At 36.9% G+C, this 17,420-nt stretch overlaps 1 protein-coding gene across 1 annotated transcript in view; it reads left to right on the top strand.

Annotated features, from left to right (window-relative positions):
* MALRD1 (MAM and LDL receptor class A domain containing 1) overlaps positions 1 to 17,420 on the top strand; it is a gene marked incomplete at its 5' end in the record, with an annotated part of 881,642 nt that overhangs the window by 16,621 nt on the left and 847,601 nt on the right. Inside the window, 2 exons of the mRNA XM_036760519.1 lie at positions 11,759 to 11,853; positions 11,941 to 12,102. Coding sequence (XP_036616414.1) covers positions 11,759 to 11,853; positions 11,941 to 12,102 — 257 coding nt within the window. The remainder of the gene's footprint in view (positions 1 to 11,758; positions 11,854 to 11,940; positions 12,103 to 17,420) is intronic.

Consider the following 17,420-nt stretch of genomic DNA (forward strand, 5'->3'; position numbering starts at 1 on the left):
GTAGAGGTCAAAGGATTTGAACAAAAGGTCATCAGAATTATTTTGTGCTGTTATATTACGCTTTCGGTTCCTTGAATAAAGAATCTAAAGCTGATATCAGGGACATGCAAATTGTCTTTAAAATATCTTGGTAATGAGGAAGAGAAGTCTTTAAGTTACCTGGGGTTGAAACTTTAGGCTGTGATGAGGCAACATGGTTTTTATAAAGAGCTTTTTCTTTGAACTCAGAGGAAATAGGTTAGAATCTTAACTCTGATACTTACTGCCTATATAATCTTAGGCAAGTGATGTATTTTGAGAGCTGGCTTCAGAGCCAAGATGACCTGTGCTTAGGATCTGCTTCTGACGCTGACCCAGGGTCTGTCCCTTTGCCCTCTAGGGCTCCAGGCAATTCTCTTAAGACCATAGGTTTCAAACTAGGTACTAATTTGCACTGGTTTCTTCATCTGGTAGTAAGTTCCTTGAGGGCAGGAACACTGTCTTTCAACTCTTTTTATATCCCCAGCATTGAGCTCATGGTAGGCACTTAATAAATGTTTATTGATTGAATTGATTGATTGGTAGTTTCCTATGAAGTCACAAGCATAGGCCCTATTTCCTTAATTGGTCTCTATATTTTGAGAATATTTTGTTCCACATAGCTTAGAGATTGTGAGTATTTGATATGATAACATCTATGAAAAAAGCATTCTTAGCTTTGTTTTTTTACAGATCATTGTTATTTCTGGATGATTGTGGGCAACAGTCATATTTATGATAATGGTTTGCTTTCAGTCTGAATTATTCATGGAATTTTCATATTTTGAGATATGTGTTTATAGTGTAGGGATTTGTCATCTGATCTATTAACAATGGCAAACTTCTGATGTATAATTCTAGTGGTCATGTTGTTATGTCTTCCTACACAATTTGTTCAAGCATTCCCCAACCAAAGGACATCCCTTTTGTTTCTAGGTTTTTTGTTTTTGTCTCCACAAAAAGAGCTACTAGCAATATTTTCATACATATGGGACCTTTTTTTCCTTTGTTTGATTTCTCTTGGTATAGCACTAATAGTTGTATAGCTGAGTCAAAGGATTTTGTTTAATAAGTTTCTTTTTTGTCTTTTTTTTTTGGAGGGGGGAAGGCAGGGCAATTGGGGTTAAGTGACCTTGCCCAAGGTCACACAGCTAGTAAGTGTGTCAAGTGTCTGAGGCGGCATTTGAACTCAGGTCCTCCTGACTCCAGGGCAGGTGCTTTACTCACTGCGCTACCTAGCTGCCCCGTTTAATAACTTTCAATAATTGCTTAATAACTCTTTGTGTGTAATTACAGATTTCTTCCATAATGCTTATACTCATTCATGGGCCCATTGATAGTTAGTCAATGTGCTTGTTTTCCCATAGCTACTCTAACATTTGTCATTTTCCCTTTTTTTGTCATCTTTGCCAATCTTCCAGATATGAGATGGAATTACTTTGTCTTTTTCTTTATGAGTAATTAAAAACATTTTTAAAAAAATCTGGAAACAGCCTGGATTATTCTCTCTGATGATTGCCTTTCAGATCCTGACCTAGACCATTCATCAATTGAGGAATGGCTCTTGTCCTTAAAAGTTTAAATCCCTATATTTAAATTTAAATCCTTATATTTCTTGGAAATGAGGCCTTTATCAGAGGAACTTTTTGCAAAGATTTTCCCTTTCCCCCAGTTGTTTCCTCTTTATTCTTCACTTTATTGGATGTTTTTGTGCAAAGACTTTTTAAATTTCATGCAGTCAAAATTTTATAAAAGAAAAAAGATGAAAAGAATAAAATGAATTTTAATAACTACAATTCCTGTGATTTGGCCTTTAATGGATTTTTCTTTCTCAAATAGTCTAGAGAAGATGCTTGCATGCTAGTTCATTTATTCAATTACCAAAAAAGTAATAATTTTATCCACTTTTGCCATAGTCCTCTGAAAACTAAGTGGGAGTGAGCCATAGTACAATAATAACTTGCCACAGGGCCATTTCAAACTCAGTTCCATTGAATTTAAGAGAAGAATGAGAACCATAATAGCAATTGTAATAGTAGTTAATATTTCTGTAGTACTTAGTGGTTTATGGGACACTTTACATACATTATTCCAATTAGGCTTGCTGCTTAACCACCCTGTGACTGTTGTTATTCTGTCTTTAGAGATGAAGAGACTGAGTTTAAGAGGCAATATAATTTGTCTCAGGTGATATGGCCAGTTAGGGGCACAAGTGGAATTCAAAAGTCAAGTCTTCTCTGCCTAAAGCCAGTGTTCTTTCGAGCACGGCACTTCAGAAGTGAGGCCTAGTTTCAACGTCTCCTCTTGCTTATAGTTGTCTGGTCAACCTCTTGAAAGGATGTGTTAAGTAAAATATTGGTTTGATTAAAAGTAGTATCTATTCCATATAGAAGTAATCAGGTTCAAAGATTTCTGAGATATGGTAAGTATTTCCTCCCTGTTATCTGAACTTAGCCAGATTCCAGTTACAATTGAATACATATTTCTATTTCCAAACCTTTTGAAGGTGTGACCTTGGCTTTAGGCCATAGACCTTGTCCTGTTGATTCATCTCTGTATGTCTTTTATGAGCACTGCAACTTGCTTTACTTGGGGCTGTTGTAGAAAATAGACATTAGACTTATTCTATTACTTTTCCTTCTTTCAAGTGCCTTTGGATCTGTTGGTTACTCCATACAGGCTGTAGGAAGATTTATTTTCTTCTTTTTATCCTGAGGTGTGAAAGTATTTGATGAGGGGGAGGAAGGTCCAGAAATGTGCTTTCATTTATTTGTGGAGTACATGCTGTGGAAATTCCTTCCTATGATTCAGATGGGCCATTTTCCCATCACTTGGAGTTTTAGAAAGCTATCTACTAGCATCAAGAGGAAATTGCTCATGGCCATGTAGTCAGTGTGTACAGGGGGCAAGCAGGACTAACACCCAGGTTTTTCTGAATCCAAGGTCACCCCTTAATCCATTCTGCAACCTGACTCTCAGAAGTCTTATGAGAGTTGGAATGGTTTTCCTGTTACATTTCAAAAGAAAAGTGGCCTAAAGAATGGCTCACTTTTTTTTTGAGGTTCAAGAGCTGTATTCAGTCCAGTCAAAATGACATGATGTAGTCTTTGGTACTTGGCTCTAATGCCTTCTTACTTTCTGTGCTTTCCTTTTCTTCCACAGACTTCGTTCTGATTATGGCATGTTCTCCAACATCTAACCAGTTAAACTGGAAGTTCCCTTTGTTCAGCAAGCACTGAAACAGCTACATATGATTTAAGAATACAAAACCTGAAAGTTTGCTTTGATATTGTTATTTTGTAATCTTCATAATTGGTCCATCGGGCATGTTTTATAACGCAATTACTTTAAATATTTGCTGAGTATTTGCTTTATGGGAATAGGTTTAAAATGGCAGATTTATGAAGCATATAAACAAAACTGAAATTAATATGGTGCTAAGATGAATGGGACATACAGTCTTTGTAAATTTTGTATTTATAGGCAACCTAACTGCAGAGAAAATGAGAAATCTGTTGTGAGGATAGTAAAGCGCCTTCCTAATGGCCAAGGCTGGAAGTCTGTCATCTCAGCCTCTTAAGGCTTGCTTTAAAGAAAAGACTCTCTATCTACTCCTGAAGTCAGAAGGAGGGGCAGAACTAGGTGGTGGGTGAGAGAATGAGTATGTTAGAGATATTGGAGCAGGGCTACTTTGTATAGTTCTGAATCTCTCCTCATGGCTCACATATAGACTTAGGATCTGAGGACAGCGGAATGAAAAATGTGCCTTGGGCAGTGTTGTATCTTTTGCTAGGAGCTGTATACTGTGAAGCTACGCCACCTTGAGTAAGTTGCTTCATTCACTCCTCTGGGCCTCAGTTTCTTTACCTACAAAATGAGGTCATTGGTCCAAATGATACACAGGTTGCCTTTGAACCACAAAGTTCTCTGATCTTCAATTTTTTTTTTTTTTGCTATCTAAAGTTCTGTGATTCCATTATTTCATTTCTCTTAATAACTTAAACACTTTTTATATACTAAAGAATACAGCAAAAAGCTAAGCATTTTATTGGGAGGAGGGAGAGAGGGAAAGGATTTCTACCATGCATTTTTATAAGCAAAAATTTTAAGGTTGAAGAAAAGTTTGAAAATCCTTTCCCCTATGCCACCTGACAGTATATTATAGACATTTTTTCTCTCTCCTTCATGGGGAGCAGGGATAAGAATCCTTAATCACACAGAAAAAATGAGAATGTTTCTAAATTTAAATTTTCCTATTTTTAAATTTGAAGGTGAGATTTTAATTTACCATCTAACATGATATAGGCTAATTCACAGTGTTCAATTAAATGCAGAGATGGCAGTCTAGTTATCTTGTAATAATCCCAGATGAAATTTATAAAGAGCTTCGAGTCTTGCAAAGTACTTCAGATACATTGGCTTATTTAAGTTTCAGAATAACCTGCGATATTGATATGATTATCCCATTTTAGAGATGGGGAGACTGAGGTTCAAAGTTCATGGTAACAAATGCTAATCATTATTAGAAAAAGATGTAAAACCAGAACAACTCCAAGGCCAATACTCTTATTCACTATTCCATGTTGCTCTCCCTTCATAAAACTGCACTGCTTACATATTTAAACAATTTATATGTTTTGATGGATGCTAGTTCAAGTACTCTTTTATTACTTGAAACAGCATGTGCCATTAAACTTGATTTCTGTGACCAAAAGTTTTTTTTTTTAATAAAGATGATGAATGGAACTTTTCAAAATGCTTTCTTTAGAATGAGAATAATTTTTCTTCCAAGCCTTGGGGTTGTCCTTTGTTAAATGAACAATTATAAAACCAATTTAAGGCTTGCTGAATGTGAGTATCATTCACATTGCTAATAATGTAATAATTAAAATATTATTTGGGAACAATTCCCATATTGTTCGTTATAATTATTTGATATTTTATATAATTAGCATTTGCTTCTTTGGCTGAATATGAAATGAGCAAAACTCAATGGCAGTTAATTTCTATCACTATTGCTCCTGGACTTTGTTCCAGTGTACCTTAAAAGTTACAGGATAATTCATTTTATGAATGGGAGTGTCAAAGTCCCAATGTCTTGCTTTCACATTTCATGACTTCTCAGGAATTCCCTTTTTTCATCCTTATGGGCCACATGGGTGGCCTTTTCTTTCTCCAAGCAATATGCACATTGCTCTAGAATCTTTCTATTGAACATGGGCTTTCAATAAGAATGGAGTTCTTAACCATTCTGGGGGCCCTAGATCTCTACAGTAACTAGCTGGCACTGAGCCTGGAATCAGGAAGATCTGAGTTCAAATCCATCCTCAGATGCTTCCTAGCTAAGTCACTTAACTACTTCAGTTTCCTCAACTGTAAAATGGGGATAGTAACAGCAGGTACATCCTTGTGAAGATAAATGAGTTAGTATTTATAAAGCACTTAGTATAGTGCTTGGTACATAATGGGCACTTAGTAAAATGTCTATTACTTTCCATTTCCCTTCCTTTAGCAGTCTGATGAAGCCTATTGACTCTTCAGAATAATGTTTTTAAATATGTAAGATTAAAGAGGAAACTAATTATATTGAAATATGGTTATTTAAATGTTTAAAATCACAAAGTTCATGGACTGCAGGTTAAGCATCTCTACCTTAGAAAGTAAGACTTGAACACTCTTGAACTTGGGATTACTCTCAAGGTAACTCCTGAGCTGGTGCTGCCCAAGAAATCTTCCCTGTCTGCTAGAAGGATAGATGTTAGGATTATGCTAATTATGACATGATACTAATAATAAAATCTTATATTTGTATAGCACCTACTTTATGCCAGGCAGTGTACTTTACAATTCTTATCTCATTTAATCCTCACAACAACCCTGGCAAGTAGGTGCTATTATGATTGCCATTTTACATATGGAGGAACTGAGGCAAACAGAGGTTAAGTGACTTGCCAAGGTGTAACAACAATGTTGCTAGCAGCTACTGTGGCTGTGTAAGACCAATAACATCAGCACACAGAAGGGCTGCCAACACAGGTTCTTTGATCTGCTTTTCTAAGGAAAGCACCTTTAAGGAGTTAAAAATCTCACTTTAATCAAACATACATATATAATTCACTTAGTTCAGGGGGAAAAGCCAGCAGCCTGAACTTCAGAGCAAATACAAACAGAAAATATCAACAGATCAAATAACACAAACCAGTAGACAGGCTTCTAGCTTTCTGTCCAATATCTCAGTACATGGTTACCAGGGAAGCAACAACATCTGTTTTCAAGCTGGGGGGCTCCTTAACAATGGCTATCCAAAGTCTCATCTGGTCAAATCAGACAACACTCTTCCAGTGAGTGACAGCCCCAAACAAAACACTAACCCCTGAGTTTATATATCCTGTTCAGGGTCAAAGGGCATCACAACCCCGAGATTCAAACCTATGTGAAATAGGCTTTCTTGTTTCTTAAGCAGGTAATCAGAGACTTCCAGATTTAATCAAAGAAACAAAGGCCAGACTCATCAAAGGCACTTGATTACTTCAGTGCTCCAAAAGGGAAAACAGTAAAAAAAAGTCACCCCTTAATTACCAATACACAAGGGTCATACAGCTAGAAACTCTCTAAGGTGGGATTTGAAAAGAGGTCTTCCTGACTCTATGCTCAATGCTTTGTCCAGTGTACCCCTAAACATCCCTATTCTGGTTGATTTTATAAATGACTATTTAATAGACTTACATCTGCATGATAGGAGTAGGAGTCCATAAAATCCTACTCCAAATCCTCATTGTGGTATAGAGGTGATCCTGAGGCCATGGAGTCAATCCCAGTGGAATGCAAGAAAGATCTAGCAGTTCCTACCAAGCTAGAAAGACTTTTAGTACAGACTTTGAAACACTTTTTCCACCCTGAGGACTGACCCAGTTTAGGACAGAGAATAGAAGTTAAATACCAGCAGGCTGCCCCAGGGTGATGAATATTTTGGCCATGGTAATTCATGAACCAGAGAAAAATACAAAATGCTTCTTGGTCCTATTCATTCTCTTATGAAGTAATCAAGGAATGGACATTACTTCATAAGAGAATAAATTTACATTCTTGATACTGAAGAAATCAGAAGACAAATGGAAGTTGTGGTTAAATGAAAGAATGGCTCACAGCTTCTCCTTACAGGGGCAAGTAAGGGGATTGGTGGACTTGGTTTTATCATGTGTCCTTGGGTCCTTTGGTGTGAATAATAAATCTTATGATGTGGTAATATGCATTTGAGTTTAGACCATTCAAAGTTATAATTATGGCAATTGGTTCCACCCCGAAGGAATTAGGCAGTGCTAATTCAAATAATGTGACCACTCCACAGGATTCATTATTCACACTAATCAGGACTTAGCATACAAAAAAAAATAATGAAAATAATTACAGCTTCTACACCAAGATTTGTGGTTGCTAATGAAGAGCTTGACAAGACCCTTCAAATAAAATTAGCATACACTTTGACATCCAGTGACTTCATCGCAAAGACGAACATAGGAGAAAAGGGCAAAAAAATCTTGAAAATTTAGAGATCAGAGATTTGTAGACTTATTTGGAATCTTTTCATGATATTTACTTGCAAAAAGAATTTTTAAATTTCCGTGACTGCCAAGGTAAAATAACATTCTTGCATCAAATTGTTTACTCTAGTGTTAGGAAAAATCTTTTAATTGCTTGCTTTAATGGTATTTTTTCAGTCTTTTCACCTATCTGCTGCATTTGACATTGTTGGCCATCATCTTCTTCAATATTGTTTTCTCCCTGGGTTTTTGTGATGCTATTCCTTCTAGGTTTTCCTACTACCTATCTGACTGCTCCTTCTCAGTCTCCCGGCTAGCTTATCTCTATCTGCCTCCTAATTGTGGATGTTCTTTAAGATTCTGTCCTCATCTTCTTCTTCTACACTGTCTTTCTTGGTGATCTTATCAGTTTCCATAAGTTTAGTCGTTATCTCTACGCAGATGACAGATCTAGCTATACCTCCTCCTGAGCTTCAGTTCCACATCACCCATTGCATATTAGGCATCTTGATTTTGGTGTCCTAGAGACATATCAAACTTGATTTGTCCAGAATAGAACTCATTATCTTTCCCCAATGCCTTCCCCTCTTCTGTTCTCCATTTAAGCTAAAGGTACTTTCATTCCTCTAGTATCCCAGCTACATAAGTTTGAAATTGTCTTTGGAGAGTAGACTGAGCCAATATAATAAAAATGACAATTCTACCTAAATTAATCAATTTATTCAATGCCATACCAATCAAACTACCAAAAAATTATTTTATAGAGCTAGAAAAAAATAACAAAATTCATCTGGAAGAACAAAAGGTCAAGGAAATTAAGGGAATCAGTGGGAAAAAATGTGAAGGAAGGTGGTCTAGCCTTACTAGATCTCAAACTGTATTATAAAGTGGTAAATATCAAAGCAATCTGATACTGGCTAAGAAATAGAGTAGTGGCTCAGTGGAATAGATTAGGCACATATTACATTATAGTAAATGACCATAGCAATCCAGTATATGAGAAATCTAAAAATGAAAGCTTTTGGAACAAAAACTCATTATTTGACAAAAACTGCTGGGAAAACTAGAAAATAGTGTGGCAGAAACTAGGTATAGAGCAATATCTTATGCCATATGCCAAGATATGGTCAAAATGGGTACATGATTTACACATAAAGGGCAATACCATAAGTAAATTAGAAGAACATAGAATAGCTTATTCATCAGATCTATGGATAAGGGAAGAATTTAGGACAAAACAAAACATAGAGAGCATTACAAAATATAAAATAGGTAACTTTGATGATATAAAATTAAAAAGTTTTTGCACAAACAAAACAAATGTAGCCAAAATTAAAGAAAAGCAGAAAACTGAATATTTTTTTTTGCAACAAGAATCTCTGATAAAGGCCTTATTTCTCAAATATATAGAGAACTGAGTCAAATTGATAAGAATGTGAGTCATTCCCCAGTTGATAAGTGGCCATAGGATATGAACAGGCAGTTTTCAAATTAAGAAATTAAAGCTATCTATAGTCATTAAAATACTCTCAATCACTATTGCTTACACAAATGCAAATTAAAACAACTCTGAGGTGCCACCTCACACCTATTATATTGACTGATATGATAAAAATGGAAAATGATAGATGTTGGACAATAAATGATAAAAAATGATAAATGTTGGACTAGGACACTAATGCACTGTTGGTGGAGTTATAAACTGATCCAACCATTCTGGAGAACAATTTGGAATTATGCCCAAAGGGATATAAAACCATACATACCCTTTGGTCTAGCAATACCTCTGTATCCCAAAGAGTTTTTTTTAAATGGGAAAAGGACTTATTTATACAAAAATATTTATAGCAGCTCTTTTTGTGGTGGCAAAGAATTGGATAATGAGAGGATGCTCATCAATTGGGGAATGATTGCACAACCTGTGGTATATGATTGTGATAGAATATTGTTGTGCTATAAGAAATGACGAGGAGGATGATTTCAGAAAAAAAGTTGGAAAGACTTACATGGACTGATGCAAAGTGAAATGAGAAGAATCAGGAATACATTTTACACATCAATAGCAATATTGTATGATGAAGAATTGTGAATGACATAGCTATTCTCAGCAATACAGTGATCCAAGACAATCTCAAAGGACTTATGATGAAGCATACTATCCGCTTCCAGAGAAAGAACTGTTATTGACTGAATACAGACTGAAGTCTGCTATTCTTAATTTCTTTCTTTTTTAAATTATTTTTTAAAATTCAAGTCTTCTTGTACAAAATGACTAATATGGAAATATTTTACATGTTTGTAAAACCCATATTGGATTGCTTACCATTTCAAGGAAGGCATGGAGGGAGGGATAGAATTTGCAACTCAAAACTTTAAGAAATTGTTAAAAATTGGTTTAACATGTAATTGGGGAAAAATAAAATATTATTTTTAAAAAAGAATTGTCTTTGACTCCTCATTCTCCTTTGGTCAAAGTGCATTGACAAATCTTACCTTTTTAATACTAACAGAATAGTCTACATAAAGCCTTTCTTAATTTCACCCTATTGCTAGTGTCTTCCCTAACTACTTTGTATTTAAGGACCCTGCATTTATTATATATTTTGTCAGTTTTATTTATTCTATATGTATGTGAGTGTGTATATATGTTCATCCATACACATATTTTCTCCCCTAATGGCATGTAAACTCCTTGAGAATAGAGGGGTTTTTTTTGTATTGGTATACCAAGTGCCTAGCAGAGTACATGGCAAATGGTAAGCATTTAATAAATGCTTGATGAGTGATTGCAAATTGTGTGTTGGTGGGGAGAGTTAGGGGAAATTTGTCTAACTAGGACTTTACACTATGATCCTACAGTAATATAAAAAAACCTACACTAAAATGCCATTATATTCATAACTGTATGTGTTTGGTCATGGAATTCAGATGATAAGACAAATTTTCCTCATTTAGGGAGTTAGATGGCTTAACAGAGAGAGTGCTGAATTCAAATTTGACACATAATAGATGTGTGACCTTGGGTAGTCACTTACCTATCTCTGCCTGAGTTTGTTCATCTGTAAAAACGGGGATAATAACAGCATTTACCTCTCAGGGTTGTATGAGCATACAATGAAATAGCACTTGGATTTTGTTTTCTGCAAATTTAAACACATTATTATTATATCTTCATAGAGAAGTGGGAGAGCATGGGATTGGAATGTCACATACACTAGCAGATGGTTGCTTTTTGGTTAGTTTTTCTCAACTGCTTTGCTCTGGTACAAGGAAAGATTTAGTGCTGGGATCAGTATGTTAGAGTTAGTTATTAATGGTATAAAAATGTAAAGACAAAAACAGAATAGAATCCCTTGAAAAGACAGGAAAACAATGGTATTCCAAGCAATAGGCAACAATGATGTCAGAGTGTTATGTTGGTGATCCACTGACATGTTCCATAAGACAGGCAAAAGGGGTTAAAATGTATATTTCACACATCTAGTAGTTTCGTGTCGTTCAGTTGTTTTAGTAGTGTCTGATTCTTTGTAACTCAGTTTTGGGTTTTCTTGGCAAAGATACTGCAATAGTTTGCCATTCCCTTCTCCAGCTCATTTTACAAATGAGGAATTTGATGCAAACGTAGTTAAGTGACTTGCCCAAGGTCATACAGATAGTAAATGTCTAAAGCTGGATTTGAACTCAGGTCTTCCTGACTTCAGGCCTGATGCTTTATCCACTGTGCCATTTAGCTACCCACATATCTGCTGTGGGATATTTTACTAAGCTCCCTCTTCTACCAAAATCTATTTTGTATTTATTTCAAGCACTTACTAAACTCCTATTCTATGATGAGGCACTGAACTTGGGGTGCACAACTTGATCTTTGCTCTAGATAGTCTTTCTGCAGTGTCTATGCTGTTTCTAGTTGATGTCACCAAGTAGAGGTATGAATTTCACAGAGCATTTTATTATGTTGACTTCTGTAGTAATAAATCAATTCAGTAAGGGGGAAAAAGGAATTGAGTGGAAAAAAATCCACTAGTCATGTCAAGTGACGGAATTCTCATTCTCTACCCCACAAATGCCAGCATTATGTAGATATAGCCCCGAGAATGTATCACTTTCTCTGTATAAGTGATATTTTATCTTATACCACTGGTATTTTCGGCGTCTGTGAAACCTGTAACTCTAACATTCCCATTATTCTTTTTTAACAGCCTATTTCCTCTCACTGTCCTCCAAAGCTGGTTCCTCTCCTGCAAACATAAAAAGCAGAGTTCTCCTTCCAACTAATAGCCGACAGCCTTGCCAGGTACTTATAAGCACCCTTTTTCCATTATCCTTTTTTCTTTGTGGGTACTTTTTGGTTATTAAACACATTTTTATCCCCCCACCCCAGGTCACATTTTATCACTATTCCAGCCATGCGAAGATGAATATAAGTGTTGGTCTCCAGACTATATGTGGCAATCATTTTCAGAACATATGGCAAAACTCAGCAGGGTCCCCAAATCAGTGGGAAAAGGATGCCATCGAGATCAATAGCAGTCAGAAATTTCAGGTATGGATGCTTTCATACTCAGAGACCCTTTGGAGAGCAGATGCTATCACAGAAACATGGATGTTATCCCTAAAGTCACAATAAGCCTAAAATAAGAATTTTTTTTTCTTTTTTTAAAAAATTTATTTATTTAACATATTTAGTTTTCAGTTTGTTTTTTAATTTAATTTAATTTAATTACATATTTAGTTTTCAGCATTGATTTTCACAAGAATTTGAATTACAAATTTTCTCCCCATTTCTACCCTCCCCCACCCACTCCAAGATGACATATATTCTGGTTGGCCTGTTCCCCATTCAGCCCTCCCTTCTGTCACCCCACTCTCCTCCCATCCCCTTTTCCCTTCCTTTCTTGTAGGGCAAGATAAATTTCTATGCCCCCTTGCCTGTGTATCTTATTTTCTAGTTGCATGCAAAAACTTTTTTTTGTTTGTTTTTGAACATCTGTTTGTAAAACTTTGAGTTCCAAATTCTCTCCCCTCTTCCCTTCCCACCCACCCTTCCTAAGACGTCAAGCAATTCAACATAGGCCACATGTATATCATTATGTATAATCCTTCCACAATACTCATGTTGTGAAAGACTAACTATATTTTGCCCCTTCCCAACCCATCCCTCTTTATTGAATTTTCTCCCTTGACCCTGTCCCCTTTTGAAAGTGTTTGTTTTTGATTACCTCCACCCCCATCTGCCCTCCCCTCCATCATCCCCCTCCCTTTTTTTATCTTCTTCCCTCTTCTTTCCTGTGGGGTAAGATACCCAGTTGAGTATGTATAGTATTCCCTCCTCAGGCCAAATCTGATGAGAGCAAGATTCATTCATTCCCCCCTCACCTGCCCTCTGCCCTCCTCCCACAGAACTGCTTCCTCTTGCCACCTTTATGCGAGATATCTTCCCTTCATCTTCAACTCACCCTGTGTCCTCTCTCTCTCTCTCTCTCTCTGTGTATATACACACACACACACACACACACACACACACACACACACACACACATACATATATACATACATGCACATTCACTTATATATATATACAAAAACACACACACACATATATATATGCATATTCTTTCAGCTACTATGATATTGAGGTCTCATGAATCATACACATCATCTTTCTATGTAGGAATGTAAAAAAAACATTTCAACTTTAGTAAGTCCCTTATGATTTCTCTTTCTTGTTTACCTTTTCATGCTTCTCTTGATTCTTATGTTTGAAAGTCAAATTTTCTATTCAGCTCTGGTCTTTTCACTGAGAAAGCTTGAAAGTCCTCTATTTTATTGAAAATCCATATTTTGCCTTGGAACATGATACTCAGTTTTGCTGGGTAGGTGATTCTAGGTTTTAATCCTAGCTCCATTGACCTCTGGAATATAGTATTCCAAGCCCTTCCATCTCTTAATGTAGAAGCTGCCAGATCTTGGGTTATTCTGATTGTGTTTCCTCAATACTCAAATTGTTTCTTTCTGGCTGCTTGAAGTATTTTCTCCTTGATCTGGGAGCTCTGGAATTTGGTGACAGTATTCCTAGGAGATTTATTTTTTGGGATCTATTTGAGGAGGCGATTGGTGGATTCTTTCAATTTCTGTTTTGCCCTGTGGCTCTAGAATATCAGGGCAGTTGTCCTTAATAATTTCTTGAAAGATGATATCTAGGCTCTTTTTTTGATCATGGCTTTCAGGTAGTCCAATAATTTTTAAATGATCTCTCCTGGATCTATTTTCCAGGTCAGTGGTTTTTCCAATGAGATATTTCACATTGTCTTCCATTTTTTCATTCCTTTGGTTCTGTTTTATAATATCTTGATTTCTCATAAAGTCACTAGCTTCCACTTGCTCCAATCTAATTTTTAAGGTAGTATTTTCTTCAGTGGTCCGTTGGACCTCCTTTTCCCTTTGGCTAATTCTGCTTTTCAAGGCATTCTTCTCCTCATTGGCTTTTTGGAACTCTTTTGCCATTTGAGTTAGTCTATTTTTTAAGGTGTTGTTTTCTTCAGTGTATTTTTCAGTATTTTTTTGAATCTCCTTTAGCAAGTCATTGACTTGTTTTTCACGGTTTTCTCGCATCCTTCTTATTTCTCTTCCCAATTTTTCCTCTACTTCTCTAACTTGCTTTTCCAAATCCTTTTTGAGCGCTTCCATGGCCTGGGACCAGTTCATGTTTTTCTTGGAGGCTTTTGTTGTAGGCTCTTGCACTTTGTTGACTTCTTCTGGCTGTATGTTTTGGTCTTCTTTGTCACCAAAGAAAGAATCCAAAGTCTGAGACTGAATCTGGGTGTGTTTTCGCTGCCTGACCATATTCCCAACCAACTAACTTGACCCTTGAGTTTTTCAGCGGGGTATGACTGCTTGTAGACTAAAAAGGTCTATGTTCCACGTTTGGGGGGGATGCGCCAGCTCTGCTACACCAGCACTCCTCCTTCCCCAAGAACCCCCAACCTGGACTGGGCTTAGATCTTCAGCAGGCTGTGCACTCCTGCTCTGATCTGCCACTTAGTTCCTCCCACCGGGTGGGCCTGGGGCCAGAAGCAACAGCAGCTGTAGCTGCCCCATCTCCGCTGCCCCAGGGGTGGTGGCCGAACTGTTAACTCCTTCCACTTCCGAAGCTTTTCCCACTAACTTTCTCTGCTTTCTTTGGTGTTTGTGGATTGAGATGTCTGGTAACTGCTGCAGCTCACTGATTCAGGGTGCTAGGGCCCACTCTGCCCGGCTCCTGGTCTGGTTGGTCCCAGCCGCTCATGCTGGGCTCTGCTCTGCTCCCAGCTCCCAGCTTCCAGCTCCCAGCTCCGTGTGGGATAGACCTCACCCAGAGACCATCCAGGCTGTCCTGGGCTGGGTCCCTGCTTCCCTCTGCTGTTTTGTGGGTTCTGCAGTTCTAGAATTGGTTCGGAGCCATTATTTATAGGTTTTTGTAGCGATTTGGCAGGGAGCTCATGCTAGTCCCAGCTTTCCAGTCCTAAAATAAGAATTATATGGTAGATACTCAGTATTTGTTAAATGTCTTAATGCTGAATATTTGTGCCATTAAAATGTATCACTCGAGTGGCTATTTTTAGTTTAAATACATAAAATGCTTTAAGAGTTTAAATATAAATATTGGTTATTACTGTTATTATTTATGTATCCCCAGTGCTTATCACAGTGCTTATCAAATAGTAAATACTGAACTCTTGCTTTTTTTCATTCATTCATGTAATGTGATGTATGATATACTGTGTGGGACACAGAGATGATCTAGAGAAATATCACTGCCTTCAAAGAGTTCAAAATATTTTATAATATTTAACTTGCCTTGGAGTCGGGAAGAGTTGGGTTCTAAACCTGTCTTAGAGACTTACTGGTCATGTTATTCTAAACAGGTCACCATACTTGCTTCCATAGAAGGAGTGCTGATCTGAAGAAAAGACCAGTTTAAATCTAGTTTTAACCACTTAATATGTGTGGCCTTGGTCAAATCTCTTTACTTTTTGTGGGTCTCAGTTTTCTCATTATGAAAATGAGTTCATTAAACTCTGTCCTCAAATGTCTCTTCCAGCTCTAAATGCATGATTCTGTGATTTTTTATCTTAATATGTTAACTTCTGCTTCCTGAACCTGTTTTATTGACTTGTCTTTTCTCACACATTTTACCACATAGCATGGTAGAGAAAGCACTCATCTTGAAGTCAGAAGGGCCCGTTTGGAATACCAGCCGCCAGCTCAGACATCTCTCAAGTCACTGTTTTTATCTGATAGATCTGTGATTTAGTTGCCATAGGTAACTCCTAATGATTAATCCCAGTCTACCAAGGTAGATTAGTGTTTGTTTATTTTGCAAGTCATAACCCTTGAGAATAGCCTGGGAGCAAAGAGAGATTAAATGACTCAATCTCCGTTATACAACTAGTATTTGTCAGAGACAGGACTTGAACCCATATCTGCTTGAAGGGAGCAGGCTCTCTACCCCCTATCCTAATGCTGCTTTTGAGACAAGTCATTAAACCTCAATTTCCTCATTTATATCATGAGAACTGTAATTTGACTCTATCTGTGCATTGTAGGGAAAATGCTCCATTAACCTTGAAGTGAAATATGTCTATTAATATTATTATTCCCCCTTTTTGGTGCCATGGTAAACAGAGTTTTTAATCTAAATCCAACACAGGCAGGATGACCTAAGTTCTAATCCTGTCTCAGGCACACTTAATAGTGATGTGAGCTTGGACAGGCCACTTAACCTTTTTTTAGTAACAACAAGTACCACCACCACCACCTTACAAGGCTTTTGTGAGGCTCAAATGAGAAAAATATATAAAATATTTCATAAATCTTAAAGTGATATACAAATGTTAGATGCTAATAAGGTTTTTTCTTATTATTCCCTTTTCTCCCAAATGATAATGTCCTTTTTTGACTTTACTCTTCCCTGTGCTTTGTGGAGAGAGATTGACATTGAGAAAGTGGGAGGAAAGAGAGTATTTGCCACAAATACTAATTTCAGCTGCAGAGAATTTAACTCTAATAAATATTCCATTTATTCCATTGACTATCCCAAATAGGAAACAAGACACATTTTCAGAATCATTTTGAGAATTAAGCCAATATAGCCCATAAAGGACAAATTGATCTATGCATCACTATAAAACCCAAATATTGTGGAAACCATCATCAAATGTTTACAATGAGAAGTTCAGGAAAAGTATTACATATTTTAACACTTGGGGCAGCCAGGCAAAAATGTGAAGATCAGAACAGAAGCCCATGGTATTTTACTTAGCTACTGAAGTGCTCATTCTTTAAAGCTGGTTTGTGGGCCTGCGGCAACCAAGCAGCTCTGCTGAAATTAATCATTTCTTATCATCGATGAATACCACTCATGATGAATGACATCACCAACTCACATGTATTAAGCACCTGGAAGCTGTAGAGAATGGTCCGGGAATTAAAATACTCAGCTTCAAGTGTGGTCTCTGTTGCTTACTGGTTGTGTGATCTTGGGTAAAGCACTTAGGCGCCTTAAGCCTCAGGTTCCTAGTTTAAAAATGGAGAGAGTAGCACCTATATGTTCTACCTTACATGTGGCTGTGACAAAATGAAAGAATGTATGTAAAGTATATTTTAAACCAGAAAGCATTATATAGATATCAGTTGCTATGATAATGATGATCACAGTCTAGGTTTTAGGGAAGATAAAAGCATACAAGATGTGGTTCCTGCCTTCAAGGAGACTGTAGTCTACAATAGTAGGGAGCTTATACTTGACCATTATTAGATTTTCTAATATAGTCTTTAAATTTTTTTAACTGGGCCTATCTCACTCAGCCTAGAAGTACAGGG

The sequence above is a fragment of the Trichosurus vulpecula genome, chromosome 5 (genome assembly GCF_011100635.1).
Source record: "Trichosurus vulpecula isolate mTriVul1 chromosome 5, mTriVul1.pri, whole genome shotgun sequence".
NCBI lineage: Eukaryota > Metazoa > Chordata > Mammalia > Diprotodontia > Phalangeridae > Trichosurus > Trichosurus vulpecula.